Genomic DNA, 14947 nt, shown 5'->3' with positions numbered 1-14947 from the left:
GACTGACCCGCGTCGCGGTGCGCTTGCGCGCGGGCAGGGTTTCCGTGGCGACCAGGCGGTTCGCTGTTTGTCCTCTTTCGCCCTCCTGCGGCTCCCCTAGTCCGCGCCTGCGCCGAGGCCTCGGCCCTGAGGTGGCCGAACGTGCCGCTGGGGGAGTCGGCGCTTGGAGGACCCAAGGTCGAGGGCCACCCCGCAACCCGGGGGCAACTCGAATGAGAAAATTGACCTATGAGACGGCAGGGCCCAGTTCTGGGTGTCGAGGCCCAGGCGGGAGGGCGCTTGGGCGCGGGCCCCCCCATCCGTCCTTGCCCTTTCTTCCCTGTTCTTATTGAGGCGAAGCCTGCAGAGTTGGGGTGGCGTTCAGTGCCACCCCCCACCCCCCACTGCAGGAAGTGCGCGCTTTAGCCCGTTGCTTGTGTGCGCGCGCACGTGAGGTTGGGGGTCTGGTTGCTCGTGCAGGCAACGTTTGGGTGATTGTGTGCACGTGTGCAAGCAGGTGTGTATCCTGTTTGGTTTACTGGAGAAACGCAGAGGCTGTGCCCATAGCAAAGCGGTGAGATTATAATAGACCCATAGTGAAAATGAGTGGATCACTGACAGATAACTTGTTTTTGTTTTCCCCCCACAGCATATCTAAAGCCACGGGGAAAATGGTGGAAAATTCACCGTCGCCGTTGCCAGAAAGAGCGATTTATGGCTTTGTTCTTTTCTTAAGCTCCCAATTTGGCTTCAGTAAGTACTCTCCTGATGGATGGCCAGGGCCTGTCTCTGATGTTAAAGGACAAGGAAATTATTCCGTTTGTTAGTAGAATGTGTACACATGAACTGTGATTCTTTCAACCTTTGTCTCTTTTTGAGAAAACCTGAAGAGACCTCTTGTCTCTTCAGCGTGTTCTACATGCCAGACATGAGCCTGAAAGATTTAATCTCAACAGATCTTTAAAAATGCCTCACCAGGAAGGATTGCAGAGGAAATGAAACCTGATCCCTGCCCTTAAGAAGGTCTTGGTTTTGTGGACAAGATAGAGGATTAAATCTCAGTTAATAGTATCTCAGTTGATACGTGCCTTGGGAACCTAATGAAGAGATAAGAAATCAAAATGGAAATTCAGGGAATTTGGCAATTCTGGCAGTCTGGTGGTTAAGACTCTTGCGCTCTCACAGCCAAGGCTCAGGTTCGATTCCTCGTCACAAGGATAAGGCACTGAGGCAGTGCAGCCAAAAAAAGAAAGTCAGAGTTAATTTTTCTCCCAGGGACTTTATCTCCTACAGTAAGAAGGAAGAAGTGGGAAGGCCTTGAAGGGAAGCATGGTGAGGTTTGGAAAGGAGTAATCTGGTGTGGCCCCAGTGCAGCTGTGGGAGTTTGGGAGGAACAGGAATCAGGCTCCAGAAGTCCATCCTGGATCTCAGTCAGTCCTCATATGGTCTCATTTTACAGATAAGAAAGCTTGTTCTTTAAGACACCATATTTCCAGAGTCATACAGCAGGCCTCATGTCTCTCCCCAGAAGGATCTGAGAATTAGGGAGAAAAGTGGATGCCCAGAACTTTTTAGAATTTTGTGGACACCAGGCAGATGGAGTGGCCGTGCTTCTGAACACTAACTGCATCAGTATAGGCAACCAAGCTGTTGCCTAGGGCAGTCTATGAAGAAGTTATAGCTTGAGTCCAAATCCTGACTCCTCCACAGATTTGCTTTGTGGAGGACTGTTTGCATCTTCAATTCTTCAGATGCTTCATCTGTGGAAGGGTGAACATGTCTATTAAAAGCTAAGGAAGCATGAGACAGTCCTGTGAGATAGAAATTGTCATTAGTGTCTTCATTTTCAGATGAGAATATTGAGCACATGGGGCTTAAATAATGTGCCCAAGGTCACACCACTGGTAAATGATACAGCTAAAATTTCAATGCCGGCATACTGGGTTGATGTCACTGTTCTGGCCCTCTATGTCTGTTGTAAAGATAAATTGCCATCATTTATGCAGAGCACTTAAAGGAATATGTAGCGTAGGAACAGTAAGTACAGCTTTCCCCTGCAAAACTAGAGGTGGCTTGGATGGTAAAGAATCTGCCTGCAATGCAGGAGACCTGGGTTTGATCCCAGGGTCAAGAAGAGCCCTTGGAGAAGAGAATGGCTTACCCACTCCAGTATTCTTGCCTGGAGAATTCCATGGAGAGAGGAGCTTGGTGGGCAAAGAGTCAGGTACAACTAAGCGACTTTCAGACACACACATTCTTATGAAACCTTGGCGAGCCAAAATGGTATAAAATGAAGAGCACATTTGCTAACGCACAAAACTTGAGCTCATATACTCAATTTGATAAAGATACTTAGTTCAGGTAAAGATGCTCACAGACACAGTTCAAAGCTGTGGCGGCTTGACGCTAAGATGCTGAGTGTAGCCCTGGGAAAGGAGCTCGGACGAGCCACTCTACCTGCTCTGGGTGCGCACTGCTTCTACCACAGCTCCCTGCAAAACAGATGCAGAAAAGTTTTTTAGTAGAAGCAAAAATCCTCTTCAGATTTCCTTTGGTTAAAGAAAACGTACTATTGTAGGTCTTTTCTAAGAGCAAAATGGCATAAAGTGGACTTTCAAAAAGTGGGGGCTACCTGTACTTCACTGGAGTGGGTTGCCATTCCCTTCTCCAGGGGAATTTCCTAACCCAGGCATTGAACCTGGGTCTCCTGCATTGCAGGCAGATTCTTTACTATCTGAGCCACCAGGGAAGCCCAATTAAACCTTAGCTGTGACTCTGATTGTTATCATCAATATCATCATTTTTGCAAATCTGTGTTCTATAGAGTATTTGAAGGATTAGAAACCATACAGATAAATAAAAGCAATGACTTTAATAAGACTTAACTCCAACAGGACCCACAATCACAAATTTTTTTTTTTAATTGGAGGCTAATTACTTTACAATATTGTGGTGGTTTTTGCCATACATTCACATGAATTGGCCATGGGTGTACATGTGTTACCCATCCTGACTCTCCCTCCCCATCCCATCCCTCAGGGTCATCCAGTGCACCATCCCTGAGCACCTTGCCTCATGCATCGAACCTGGACTGGCGATCTGTTTCACATATGATAATCTACATGTTTCAATGCTATTCTCTGAAATCATCACACCCTCGCCTTCTCCCACAGAGTACAACAGTCTGTTCTTTACTTCTGTGTCTCTTTTGCTGTCTCATATATACGGTCATCGTTACCATCTTTCTAAATTCCATATATATGTGTTAGTGTACTGTATTGGTGTTTTTCTTTCTGACTTAATTCACTCTGTATAATAGGCTCCAGTTTCATCCACCTCATTAGAACTGATTCAAATGCATTCTTTTTAATAGCTGAGTAATATTCCATTGTGTATATGTACCACAACTTTCTTATACGTTCGTCTGCCGATGGACATCTAGGTTGCTTCCATTTCCTGGCTATTGTAAACAGTGCTGTGATGAACATTGGGGTACATGTATCTCTTTCAATTCTGGTTTCCTTGGTTTGTATGCCCAGCAGTGGGATTGCTGGGTTGTATGGCAGTTCTATTTCCAGTTTTTTAAGGACTCTCCACACTGTTCTCCATAGTGGCTGTACTAGTTTGCATTTCCACCAACAGGGTAAGAGGGTTCCTTTTTCTCCGCACCCTCTCCAGCATTTATTGCACAACCAGAAATTAATTCCACAAATTTTTCTTTTGTGCTTACAATGTGCTGGGCACTGTTACTGACCAGAGATGAGCAGCACAGCCCCAGATTTCCTGCTCTCAGAGTCTGCATTCTGCTGGGAGGGAGATGGTCAATGGACAATTTACATAAGTAAAACATATAGAATGTCAGATGATAGTGTGTACCTTGGGGAGAAATTAAGCAAGAAAGAGGGTAAGGAATGGAAGCAGCTTGCTGTTATAAGTACAGCTGTCAGGAGGTGCCTCACTGACAGATGAGTTTTAGGCACAGACACAAAAAATGAGAGTTGCCATGGCAATGTTGAGAAAGAGCCTCTCAGACAGAGAACATCCAATGCAAAAGCCTAACGATGCCAGTGGTTTGAAGGAATTGATGGAAGTCATTAAACCTGAGACAGGGAGGCAGAAAGTAATCAGGGAGGTGAGAAGCCAGTACCCAGCAGCTTTAATAAAACACAGTGGTAGGTGCACAGGGGTTACATGAGTCTCTCTGTATGTTGAAATATTTACTGAATTTAAAAGCTAATTGTAGGGACTTCCCTGGCGGTCCAGTGGTTAATAATCCTTCCAATGCAGGGCACAATCCCCTGCTTAGGGAACGAAGATCCCATGTGCCACGAAGCAGTGAAGCCAGTGCGCCTCAACTAAGACCCAGACCAGATCAGATCAGTCGCTCAGTCGTGTCCGACTCTTTGTGACCCCATGAATCACAGCACGCCAGGCCTCCCTGTCCATCACCAACTCCCGGAGTTCACTCAGACTCACGTCCATCGAGTCAGTGATGCCATCCAGCCATCTCATCCTCTGTCGTCCCCTTCTCCTCCTGCCCCCAATCCCTCCCAGCATCAGAGTCTTTTCCAGTGAGTCAGCTCTTCGCATGAGGTGGCCAAAGTACTGGAGTTTCAGCTTTAGCCTCATTCCTTCCAAAGAAATCCCAGGGCTGATCTCCTTTAGAATGGACTGGTTGGATCTCCTTGCAGTCCATGGAACTCTCAAGAGTCTTCTCCAACACCACAGTTTAAAAGCATCAGTTCTTCGGCGCTCAGCCTTCTTCACAGTCCAACTCTCACATCCATACATGACCACAGGAAAAACCATAGCCTTGACTAGACGAACCTTTGTTGGCAAAGTAATGTCTCTGCTTTTGAATATGCTATCTAGATTGGTCATAACTTTCCTTCCAAGGAGTAAGGTCTTCCAGGGAGTAAGACCCAGACCAGACAGAGCCAAATAAATTAAATAATTAACTTAAAAAAAAAAAAAAAGCTAATTGTCTTAATCTGTTTAGGCTGTGACAAGGTAGCTTAAACAATAGACATTTATTTCTCAGCTCTGGAGGCAGGAAGTCCAAGATCTGGATGCCAGCATGATTGGGTTCTTGGTGAAGGCCCTGATGTGGTTTACAGACTGTCACTTTCTTGTTGTGTCCTCACATGGTGGAGGACAAGAGCGCACAGCTCTGATCTCTTCCGGGTCTCACGAGGACACTAATCCCATGATGGCGCCTGTCCCTCATGACCTCATCTATACCTAACTGCCTCTCAAAGGCCCTGCCTCCAAATCCACCACATTGGGGATTAGGGTTTCAATGTAATCATTTAGGGGGAGGGGCACAAATATTCCATCCATAACCGTAGTTGTAGACTGTGGTAATGGCTTTGAAGGAAATAAAGAGAAATGGCAAGGGAGTAAGAGGGTATGGCGTGCGGGTGGGACACAGCTGAAGAGCAAGCGATTGGGGAAAGCCTTTCTGCAGGTGATGTTTGAGCCAAGACAGGAAGCAAGCTAAGGAACCAAATGCACTGAAAGAGTCAGAGGAAGAACATTTCAGGCAGATAGCGCTCACTACAAGCTGAGTTACCCTGCTTCTGAAGGTTGTGTGAAGTGCAGACATGAGACGCCATCTGGAGCTGAAGCGTAGTGTGTAAGGACTGGACCTTGGAGGGGCAGGCAGGAGCCTGGTCGTTTTAAGTTCTTGCAAAGCCTAGGAAGGACTTTGGATTTTATTCTAAAGCCATCAAAGTTCAAAACTGGCAAGTGATGCCATCTGATCGGTATTTGGGGGGAAATCTCACAGTGCAGTGTGGAGAATCTTCAAGGTTGGAATTACTAGACGCCACTCTGAAAGCCTGGGAGTCCTCTTTGCTTGCACTTCTTCTCCTCCCCCACCTTGTTCATCTGCTCCTGCTATTGCGCTTGCTGGGGCCTCTCCTCCTCCACAGAAACATCTTAGACGCAGCTCTCACAGCAGCACGCTTGAGATCCAGGCCTGAACTCCCCAGATGAAAACCTCTGGAACCTGGGTAGTTATTTCTCTTGGTGTATGGGTGGGTGGGTGCGTGTTCAGTCATGTCCGACTCTTTGCAACCCCATGGACTGTAGCCCGCCAGGCTCCTCGGTCCATGGGATTTCCTCAGCAAGAGTACTAGAGTGGGTTGCCATTTACACCTCCAGGGAATCTTCCAGAAATACTCAATTATTCCCCTTGCCCAAAACATAAAGTTCACGTTCCTTGCCCACAGTCTTCATGATCTGGGACCCATTCACATTTCCAGCTGGTTTCTCACTGCTCAGAGCCTCCCACTGTATGCCCCAGCCACTCCAGGCTGCCTGGGGTTCCCCAGATACGTTGCTTCCCCTTCATGCTGTTAACCAGTGCTCTGACTCCTGCCTGGGAGGAACAGGCCATGGGTGAACACATGCCCTGAGTTCTTGTTCCATCTCAGTAACTGTTAGCTTTGAGACCTCGGGCAAGTGACTTAAATTCCCCATGACTTAGTTTTTTTCATCTGTGAGTAAGGAATAATCTTGGCACACACTTCAGAAGGGTCTGAGAGGGGTCACATAAGACAGTGCTAAGGAGGTTCCTGCCACTGCATCTGGCTCATGTCTTTCGCCCACAGGACTTGTGAGGATAGACACCACGTTTCATTTTTCTTTGGAGCCTTGACCTTTTCATAGCACCTAGCATATAGCAGATGTACAATAAATAGTCATTCATTTAATTAGTTTAAGCAAGTTATTTCCGTTTATGAATTTGCCTTGTGTTTTTGCCACTATTTGTATTTCATTAACCTTGAAATCTTGAGTTGCAAGCCCAATCCTTTCCAGCTTTTCCTTCTGCCATCCACCACCACACTCTCTTTTATTCCTAACACTCTCGCTGCAGCTCGTGGCCAGGAACACAGTTTTCTCGTTATTAATATTTCCTTCCTTCCTCACAACTGCAAGCCCAGCCATTAGCATTTTCATCTGCCTAACCCCCATTCATCCTTCAGGCCCCAGCTTAATGACTTCCTCCAGGAAATCTTTGCTGACCATTCACATCACTTCCATCACCACCACCGTGGGCTGAGGGCCGCCTTATGTGCTCCCGTATCATCTGCTGTTACTTGCTCATTAGCACTTACCACAGTGTATTGAAAATAGCAGTTTACTCATCTCTGGTCCTCTGCTTGGGGAGGGCAGAGGCCATCTCTTTCGGGTTCACCATTGTCTCACACTTTGACATACAGAATTCTGTAATACATATCTGTTGAAAAAAATGTTAATCTTTTATCATAGTTGAGACAGGTGGTTTGAAATTTGTCTCTGGCACTTGGGCAGGGCTTCCCTGCTGGCCCAGATGGTAAAAAATCTGCCTGCAAAGCAGAAGACCTGGGTTCAATCCGTGAGTCAGGAAGATCCCCAGTGTTCTTGTCTGTAGAATTCCATGGACAGAAGAGCCTGGTGAGCTACAGTCCATGGGCTTGCAAAGAGTCAGACATGACTTAATGATAACACTTGAACATGACGTAACATGTCCAAGATACCAGTTCCTCATCTGTAAAACTAACATAATACCTCCTAGGATTGTTTTGAGGAAATGAAATAATACATGTAAAGTGCTCAGAGGGCTTTCCTGGTGGCTCAGTGGTGAAGAATCTGCCAATGCATGGGATCCAAGTTCAATCCCTGGGTTGGAAAGATCCCCTGGAGAAGGAAATGGCAACCCACTCCAGTATTCTTGCCTAGGGAAATCCCATGGACAGAAGAACCTGGTTGGCTGCAGTCCATGAGCTCTCAAAAGAATCAGACATGACTTAGCAATTCAACAACAATGACAAAGTGCTTAGAAGTGTGCTTAGCCCAAAGTGAGTGCTCAGAGGTTGGCTGTTGTTATAACAGATACAGCAGTAAAGGCCACAGAAACTTGACGTGGCAATAAGACTGTGCTCTAGGAGATAAAGCATGTCATGAATCAGAACAGGGTAGATAAATTCACCTTTACGCCACTAATTGTCTGTTGTTGTTTCAACCCTGTAGGAATGAAGTGTAGAATACCTACTGCATATAAAGAAAATTGCTAGGTGCTATAAGAATTACAGCAGTTCTTAAGGCATAATTTCTGCCCTTAAATTGATTAAAATAGTATGAGTTAAGACATATTTTTGTAAATAGTATGGGTTAAGTGTGAATTGCATAAATTAAAACATCAGTTCAGTTGCTCAGTCATGTCCGACTCTTTGCGACCCCATGGACTGCAGCATGCCAGGCCTCCCTGTCCGTCACCAGCTCCCGGAGTTTGCTCAGTCTCATGTCCTTCAGGTTGGCGATGCCATCCAAACCATCTCATCCTTTGTTGTCCCCTTCTCCTCCCGCCTTCAATCTTTGCCAGCATCAAGATCTTTTCCAGTGAGTCAGTTCTTCGTATCAGGTGGCCAAGGTTTTGGAGCTTCAGCTTCAGCATCAGTCCTTCCAATGAGTATTTAGGACTGATTTCCTTTAGGATGGACTGGTTTGATCTCCTTGCAGTCCGAGGGACTCTAAAAGAGTTCTCCAAGACCACAGGTCAAAAGCATCAATTCTTTGGTGCTCAACTTTCTTTATGGTCCAGCTCTCTCACCCATACATGACTACTGGAAAAACCATAGCTTTGACTACACAAACCTTTGTCAGTAAAGTAATGTCTCTGCTTTTTAATATGCTGTCTAGGTTTGTCATAGCTTTTATCCCAAGAAGCAAACATCTTTTAATTTCATGGTTGCAGTCACCATCTGCAGTGATTTTGGAGCCCAAGAAAATAAAGTCTGTCACTGTTTCCATTGTTTCCTCATCTATTTGCCATGAAGTGATGGGACCGATGCCATGATCTTAAGTTTTTTGAATGCTGAGTTTTAAGCCAGCTTTTTCACTCCTCTTTCACATGAATTAAGACATACTTGTTTTAAGTAAGACTTGTTTAGTTGGTATAGAGTTTCAGATTCACACGATGAAAAAATTCCAGAAATATGTTTAACAGCAGTGCAAATATATTTAACACTACTGAACATTACGCTTTCAAATGGTGTTTATGGTTTTTTAACCACAGTTTTTTAAAATGACTAGTAGGTCTTGCCCGGGAAATCTCATGGACAGAGGAGATGGTGGGCTACAGTCCATGGCATCACAAAGAGCCAGACACAACTTAGCAACTGAACAGCAGCGGCACACAGTCAGGCAGATTGTGATTTGGGAAAATAGTTCTGATGGAAATGTGCCGTAAAAGGGAGAGTAAGTGACCTAGCAATGTGGAGTATAGGATTTTGTAAAAAATTAAACTTTGTGTATAGAATAATAGTTGTAGATATTGAAACAATAAAGTCCATGGCTAAAGGAAAAAAAAAAAAACTCGTAGAAAGTAATTGTGCAAAGTGTTACAGAAATGGTACAAATAAGGAGGAAAAAGTCATTTCTCAGTTAATCAAGGAACGTTCAAAGGACCTTTTTTTACTTGAATCTTGATAAATCAGATGCATGCCTTACTGACCTTTTTTCCTTTTTTGTTTTCCCCCTCTTCTGCAGTACTGTATCTTGTGTGGGCTTTTGTTCCTGAATCTTGGCTAAACTCCTTAGGCTTAACTTATTGGCCTCAAAAGTAAGTTTAATATATTTCTTAAATAAAGTGAGAGTATATCAGTGTTGTTTTGAAGGATCAGATTTTTCCTCAAGACTTTTTCAAATCTTATATTTAATCTTTTAAGATCTGCACATAACCATATAGAAACGTAAAGCTTTAAAAAATCATTATTGATATGTTTCTGCTTAAAGATGGTGGGCTGAATGTACATCTCTATCTCCACTTCCTTCCAAAATCTTCATAAAATAAGCCTATAATAAAAAATAATTGTTAAAATATAAACCCACAGGAGCAAATAAAGGGACAGGAGAGATGTATCAATAAAATCTGGGAAGTGGATTGCAGACAGGTAGAGAGGTACCTGACTTAATTCCCACTGTCCCACGTCAGTCATGCAGGAGGCAGCCAGAGCCTCTGTGCCCACACACAGAGGCCCAGACATTGGAAGTGTGGCTACCTCTTTACATTGTATTTCTTGTTCAGGCTGAAACAGTGTTTAAAGAGCATTTGGCCCTCCAATCCTCCTCAGCCTTTAAAGCTGAGAGACAAACCCTCCCCTGCAGAAGGAGTTTTACACTCTGGAAAGACTGAATTGAGCCTGTAATCTGGGGTACTCTAGGTCTGTGTAGGCACCTTACTGAAAACAGGAATAAGTGAGAATCTGCTTTGCTGAAGTGTGAGTCCTCCCAAGCACCTGTCCTACCTCCCACCTCCTCCCAGCAAGATCGGAGGGTCCTCCCTGAGAAAGCTGGCTCAAAGGCTTCTGAAAACGAGAGGTCCACCAGGGCAATGACCAGGTCTCCCGTAGTGAGGGTCATCAGTTGGCCATTGTAGGCCGCATACGCACAGTGTTTCCAGTTAACTTGTTAGTACTTCATCTGTATTTCTTTAATGTTTCCCCCGACATGTCCTCTCCCCGTACTTCATATGTAAATGTGAGTGGACAACCACAACTTACCAGACATAAAGCCTCTAAAATGAAATAAAAGAGAAAAAGCAAAAGAAACTTGAAAGAAATGGAGATAATGCAAAGAACAAAAGAAAACGTTAACAAAATCCTCAGCGATAAGAAAAGAGTATAACTATGAAGCAACAGAATGCTATAAATAAAAAATGTTCAGAGAATTACTGCATAGAAATTATAACTATGATAACCAAAATTAACATTTTAATTGAACATTTAGAAGAAACACCGAAAGTGATCTCCAGAAAGTAGAATGCTATGCTATGCTATGCTAAGTCACTTCAGTCGTGTCCGACTCTGTGTGACCCCATAGACGGCAGCCCACCAGGCTCCCCCGTCCCTGGGATTCTCCAGGCAAGAACACTGGAGTGGGCTGCCATTTCCTTCTCCAGTGCAGGAAAGAGAAAAGTGAAAGGGAAGTCGCTCAGTCGTGTCCTACTCTTCGTGACCCCATGGATTGCAGCCTAACAGGCTCCTCCGTCCATGGGATTTTCCAAGCAAGAGTACTGGAGTGGGGTGCCATTAGAGTATAGCAAAACAGAAAATAGAGACAAGATGAGAGAAGTAAAACAGCAAAAAATCCAAGTCTTAGAAGTTCCAGAAAGAGAAAATGGCAAGAAAGAAAGAAATTACACACCAATAAAACATGAGAGCATTTGACATGCCTAAAAGTATCAAGAGGCATATTAGAATCTGTCAGAGAATTTGAGGATTGATTATTGATAGGCACATGGAAAACCAAGCAAACAGACTAAAAGTGGTAACTACTACAAAAAATTGTACAAGACGTAAAATAATAATATATTACGGTGCTCAGTTGCAAACGTTATTTATATAAACATTTTCATGTCCATATTACCAAGTTCAGAGAAAATATCTGAAGTTGAAAACAAATCAAGAAGCAATGAATGATATGAGAATGTTGTATAGAAAAGAGGAGGTAAACGCCAAAAGAAACAGCTCCCGTGCCCGAAAACAAGAGAAGCCCACTTTCCACAACTAGAGAAAGGCCAAGTGTAGCAGTGAAGACCCACCATAGCCAAAAGATAAACTTTAAAAGTGTGTTAACTTGGTGATGGACTCTTGAGAACTGCAGCTTTCTGTGAAGTCTGTTGCCTGTTTTAACATTCTCTTCTGCAGGTATTGGGCCGTTGCTCTGCCTGTGTATCTCCTCATTACCATAGTCATCGGTTACGTCCTCTTATTTGGAATAAACATGATGAGTACCTCTCCACTTGACTCCATTCATAATATCACAGGTAAATTTACATCCGAGGAAACTGCTAGGGGAGGCAGGAGCAGGTATTAACACTTTTATCAAGAGAAGCGACCAAAAGCAGGCTACGGCAAGTGACACATGGTCGCAGTAGAAAGGACCTTTGAGAAATAGATCAACAGTTACACCAGAGAAAGTGGTCACAGGGCACAAATAAGCTTTTGTGAAAACACTGTTTAATAGCGCTAGTTAACAGCCACAAATATGTAATGTGTTCCCTGGAAACTCTGCGAGAAATTTCTGTCATCCTAAACAGGCTGTGCAGATCCAGGAATGACAGAAGAGGTCCCTGCAGACTCTGTCTGGGAGGAAGAACTTGGGTGGCGGGGGGAGGGTGTCCTCGGGGTCACTGTGTACCCCAGACACAGTTATGTGGTCAGAAGAGTCACAGGTAACCTACTGTGTTCCCTGCATGTTTGGTTGGAATTACAGCAGATAGACAGTTTGTACAAAGAGGGGAAATTGTAAAGTTTATATGAAGGATTGTACCAAATAGTTTCATAGTTTTGGGGTGTTGGTGTAATTCTGTTTCTGTGAGCAATGTGCGATGGGACTTGAATCATCATTGTACAGTTGAATGAAACAATTTCTTATCCAAGTTAGAGGTTGCAAAAAGTGCTTTGCTGGTTTTTATTCTAATTGGGACATTTCTTCTAAAAAGAGGATTTGAGGGGCCTTTTAATTACATCACACAGGGTATTTGTCCTTATCCAAACGTTAGCCCAGTACACTACATGGTGGGTCTCCACAAGCACAGAGACTGTTGAAGAGATTACTTGGATAAACAGAGCCTTCTGTCTTCTTACAGATAACTATGCCAAAAACCAGCAGCACAAGAAAGACCAAGAAGAGGCCATCCCAGCACTAAGAGATATTCCTATTAGTGAAGTAAACCAAATGTTCTTTCTTGAAGCTAAATAACTTTACACCAAGAACTTAATTGTATGTGGACTAATACCAAACATTTATTATAAATTTTTGACATAAAGGTTTGAACCATACTAATTTAGACTGTCTTTTGGATTAATATCCAGTGTTGAAATGTAAAAAAAAAAAAAAGTAGGTTGAACTTCTTTTATATTAAGTTCTAATAATATTATAAATGTTATCAAATAGTAGTTACTAATGGACAGAAGAAATATTGCATTACTATATGGCAAAAAGGCATTCACGTTGTAATTTTCAAAGGGCAGTTATATCCTCCCCACTGTTTGTTCTTCGAAGCCCAAAATTCAAACTCTCAGACTTTGGAGGAGACATTTAATGTGTCTAAGGGACAACTACGTGGGTGGTCAGGGAGGGCTGCTGAGAGGAGACAGCTGGGGTTGAGATTTGATCGGCAGAATCAGTCGTCATTTAGGAATATGAGCAGGGCAGGAAGGAGCTTTCTGTACTGAACAGCCAGGGCAGAGACCTGCCGGTTGAAGGAGCTTGTTGTGTCGAACGGCCCGCAGGCCAGCAGGGGGCCTTGTGCTTGCTTGCTGCGGGAGGGCGTGAGCATTGTGTGGGACCAAGTGAGATGTCAGGTTTACCTGTCACTATGATGGGTGTGAGGCACTTTAGATACTGAACCATCGGGAGGTTTTAAGGAAGAGTGACGTGGCCCGATCTGTGTCTTTAAAAGCCACTCGGGGGAGGTCCCTGGCAGTCCTGTGGTTAGGACTCTTGCACTTTCACTGCAAAGGGTGCAGGTTCAGTCCCTGGGGAACTAAGATCCCACGAGCCACAAGGCCCAGCCAAAAAAAAAAAAATATATATATATATAAAAGCCACTGGGTAGTGAATGGAGGCTGGATTCAGAGGAGGACTTGGGGTGGGGCAAGACTGTGGACGTAAGGAGACTGGTCAGGAGACTATTACGTTAGTCCAGGCAGGAAGTGCTTGCAGAGGGGTGGCAGTCGGGCTGGGGAGGAATGGGTAGCTTTGTAGCATTTGTTGGTGACACAGCTGGATCTGGTGGTTCAGGGTAGGCAGGTCACGAGAGGAGTTGTGGATCAAGGGTCACTCCTAGGTCTTTTTGAGTTAAGGAACTGAGGAGATGATCGTGCCTTCCACTGAATCAAGCAGATTTGGGGAAGTACTCTTGAAGGGGTTGGAGGATTTGGTATACACATTAGTTTGAGTAACTCTGCCGGGGCGTCCCAGGTGGTGCTAGTGGTATAAAAAGCTTGCCTGCCAATGCAGGAGATGTAAAGAGACTGGGGTTCAATCCCTGGGTCAGAAAGATCCCCTGAAGAAGGGAATGGCAACCCACTCCAGTATTCTTGACTGGAGAATCCCAAAGGCAGACAGACCTGGCAGGCTACAAGTGCACAGGGTCACAAGGGTCAGACACAACTGAGGCGACTTGGCACGCACACATGCCACACTAGTGTCTGGGTATGTCTCACATAAGGTGAAGAATTTTAGATGGAAGTAAGTTTGAAAAAACAAACCATACGCAATTTAGCAAGAGTGTACTCACAGTTGGCCAGTGGGACCAAATCTAAATTCATCCAGTATTCAAGGCCACGTAACTTTCGATAACTTAAATCTCTACACCAGTTTGGAGACACTTTTTCACTTATGCAAATTTAACTATGCTTTACTACAAACAGGAAAGAAAAGAAAAACTACTAATTTTCAATAGTTGGGAAAACTAGAACTTTCATACTGACATGTAAGTTCTGGAGAAGGCAGTGGCACCCCACTCCAGTACTCTTGCCTGGAAAATCCCATGGATGGAGGAGCCTGGTAGGCTGCAGCCCATGGAGTCGCTAGAGTCAGACACAACTGAGTGACTTCACTTTCACTTTTCACTTTCATGCATTGAAGAAGGAAATGGCAACCCACTCCAGTGTTCTTGCCTGGAGAATCCCAGGGACGGCAGAGCCTGGTCGGCTGCCGTCTGTGGGGTTGCACAGACTCGGACACGACTGAAGCGACTTAGCAGTGACTTAGCAGCCTTATCCCTGCCTTGTAGAGGCGTGAGCTGGATGCTCTGAAGGTGCTGTTTCTGTTCTCTAGTGAGTCCCAGTTCCCAAGTCAGTTTATGGTAAGGGCATGTCACCACACTTAAGAGCAGTTTGAAGGGACCAGCCAACTCTGTCAGGGGTAGAGTGGTCGATAAACTGTGTCCTGTTTATACAGTGGAAAACCA

The 14947-nt window shown here is 44.5% G+C and overlaps 1 protein-coding gene across 3 annotated transcripts; it reads left to right on the top strand.

Annotated features, from left to right (window-relative positions):
* The first annotated feature begins 98 nt into the window (after positions 1-98).
* PIGP (phosphatidylinositol glycan anchor biosynthesis class P) lies at positions 99-12813 on the top strand. 3 transcript variants are annotated; one of them, XM_010801718.3, is made up of 5 exons: positions 99-496; positions 629-732; positions 9514-9586; positions 11673-11791; positions 12617-12813. In XM_010801718.3, the coding sequence occupies exons 2-5, from the start codon at positions 651-653 to the stop codon at positions 12727-12729; spliced, it is 387 nt and encodes a 128-aa protein (XP_010800020.1). In that variant the 5' UTR covers positions 99-496; positions 629-650; the 3' UTR covers positions 12730-12813.
* Positions 12814-14947: the final 2134 nt, after the last annotated feature.

The sequence above is a fragment of the Bos taurus genome, chromosome 1, assembly GCF_002263795.3.
Source record: "Bos taurus isolate L1 Dominette 01449 registration number 42190680 breed Hereford chromosome 1, ARS-UCD2.0, whole genome shotgun sequence".
Taxonomy (NCBI): domain Eukaryota; kingdom Metazoa; phylum Chordata; class Mammalia; order Artiodactyla; family Bovidae; genus Bos; species Bos taurus.
This window is presented reverse-complemented; position numbering and strand designations above follow the sequence as displayed.

Coding starts and splice junctions, on each gene's coding strand:
- PIGP (XM_010801718.3), top strand. CDS start 651: ATGGTGGAAAATTCACCGTCGCCGTTGCCAGAAAGAGCGATTTATGGC. Junction 733..9,513: donor AAGCTCCCAATTTGGCTTCA/GTAAGTACTCTC, acceptor CCTCTTCTGCAG/TACTGTATCTTGTGTGGGCT. Junction 9,587..11,672: donor TTAACTTATTGGCCTCAAAA/GTAAGTTTAATA, acceptor TCTCTTCTGCAG/GTATTGGGCCGTTGCTCTGC.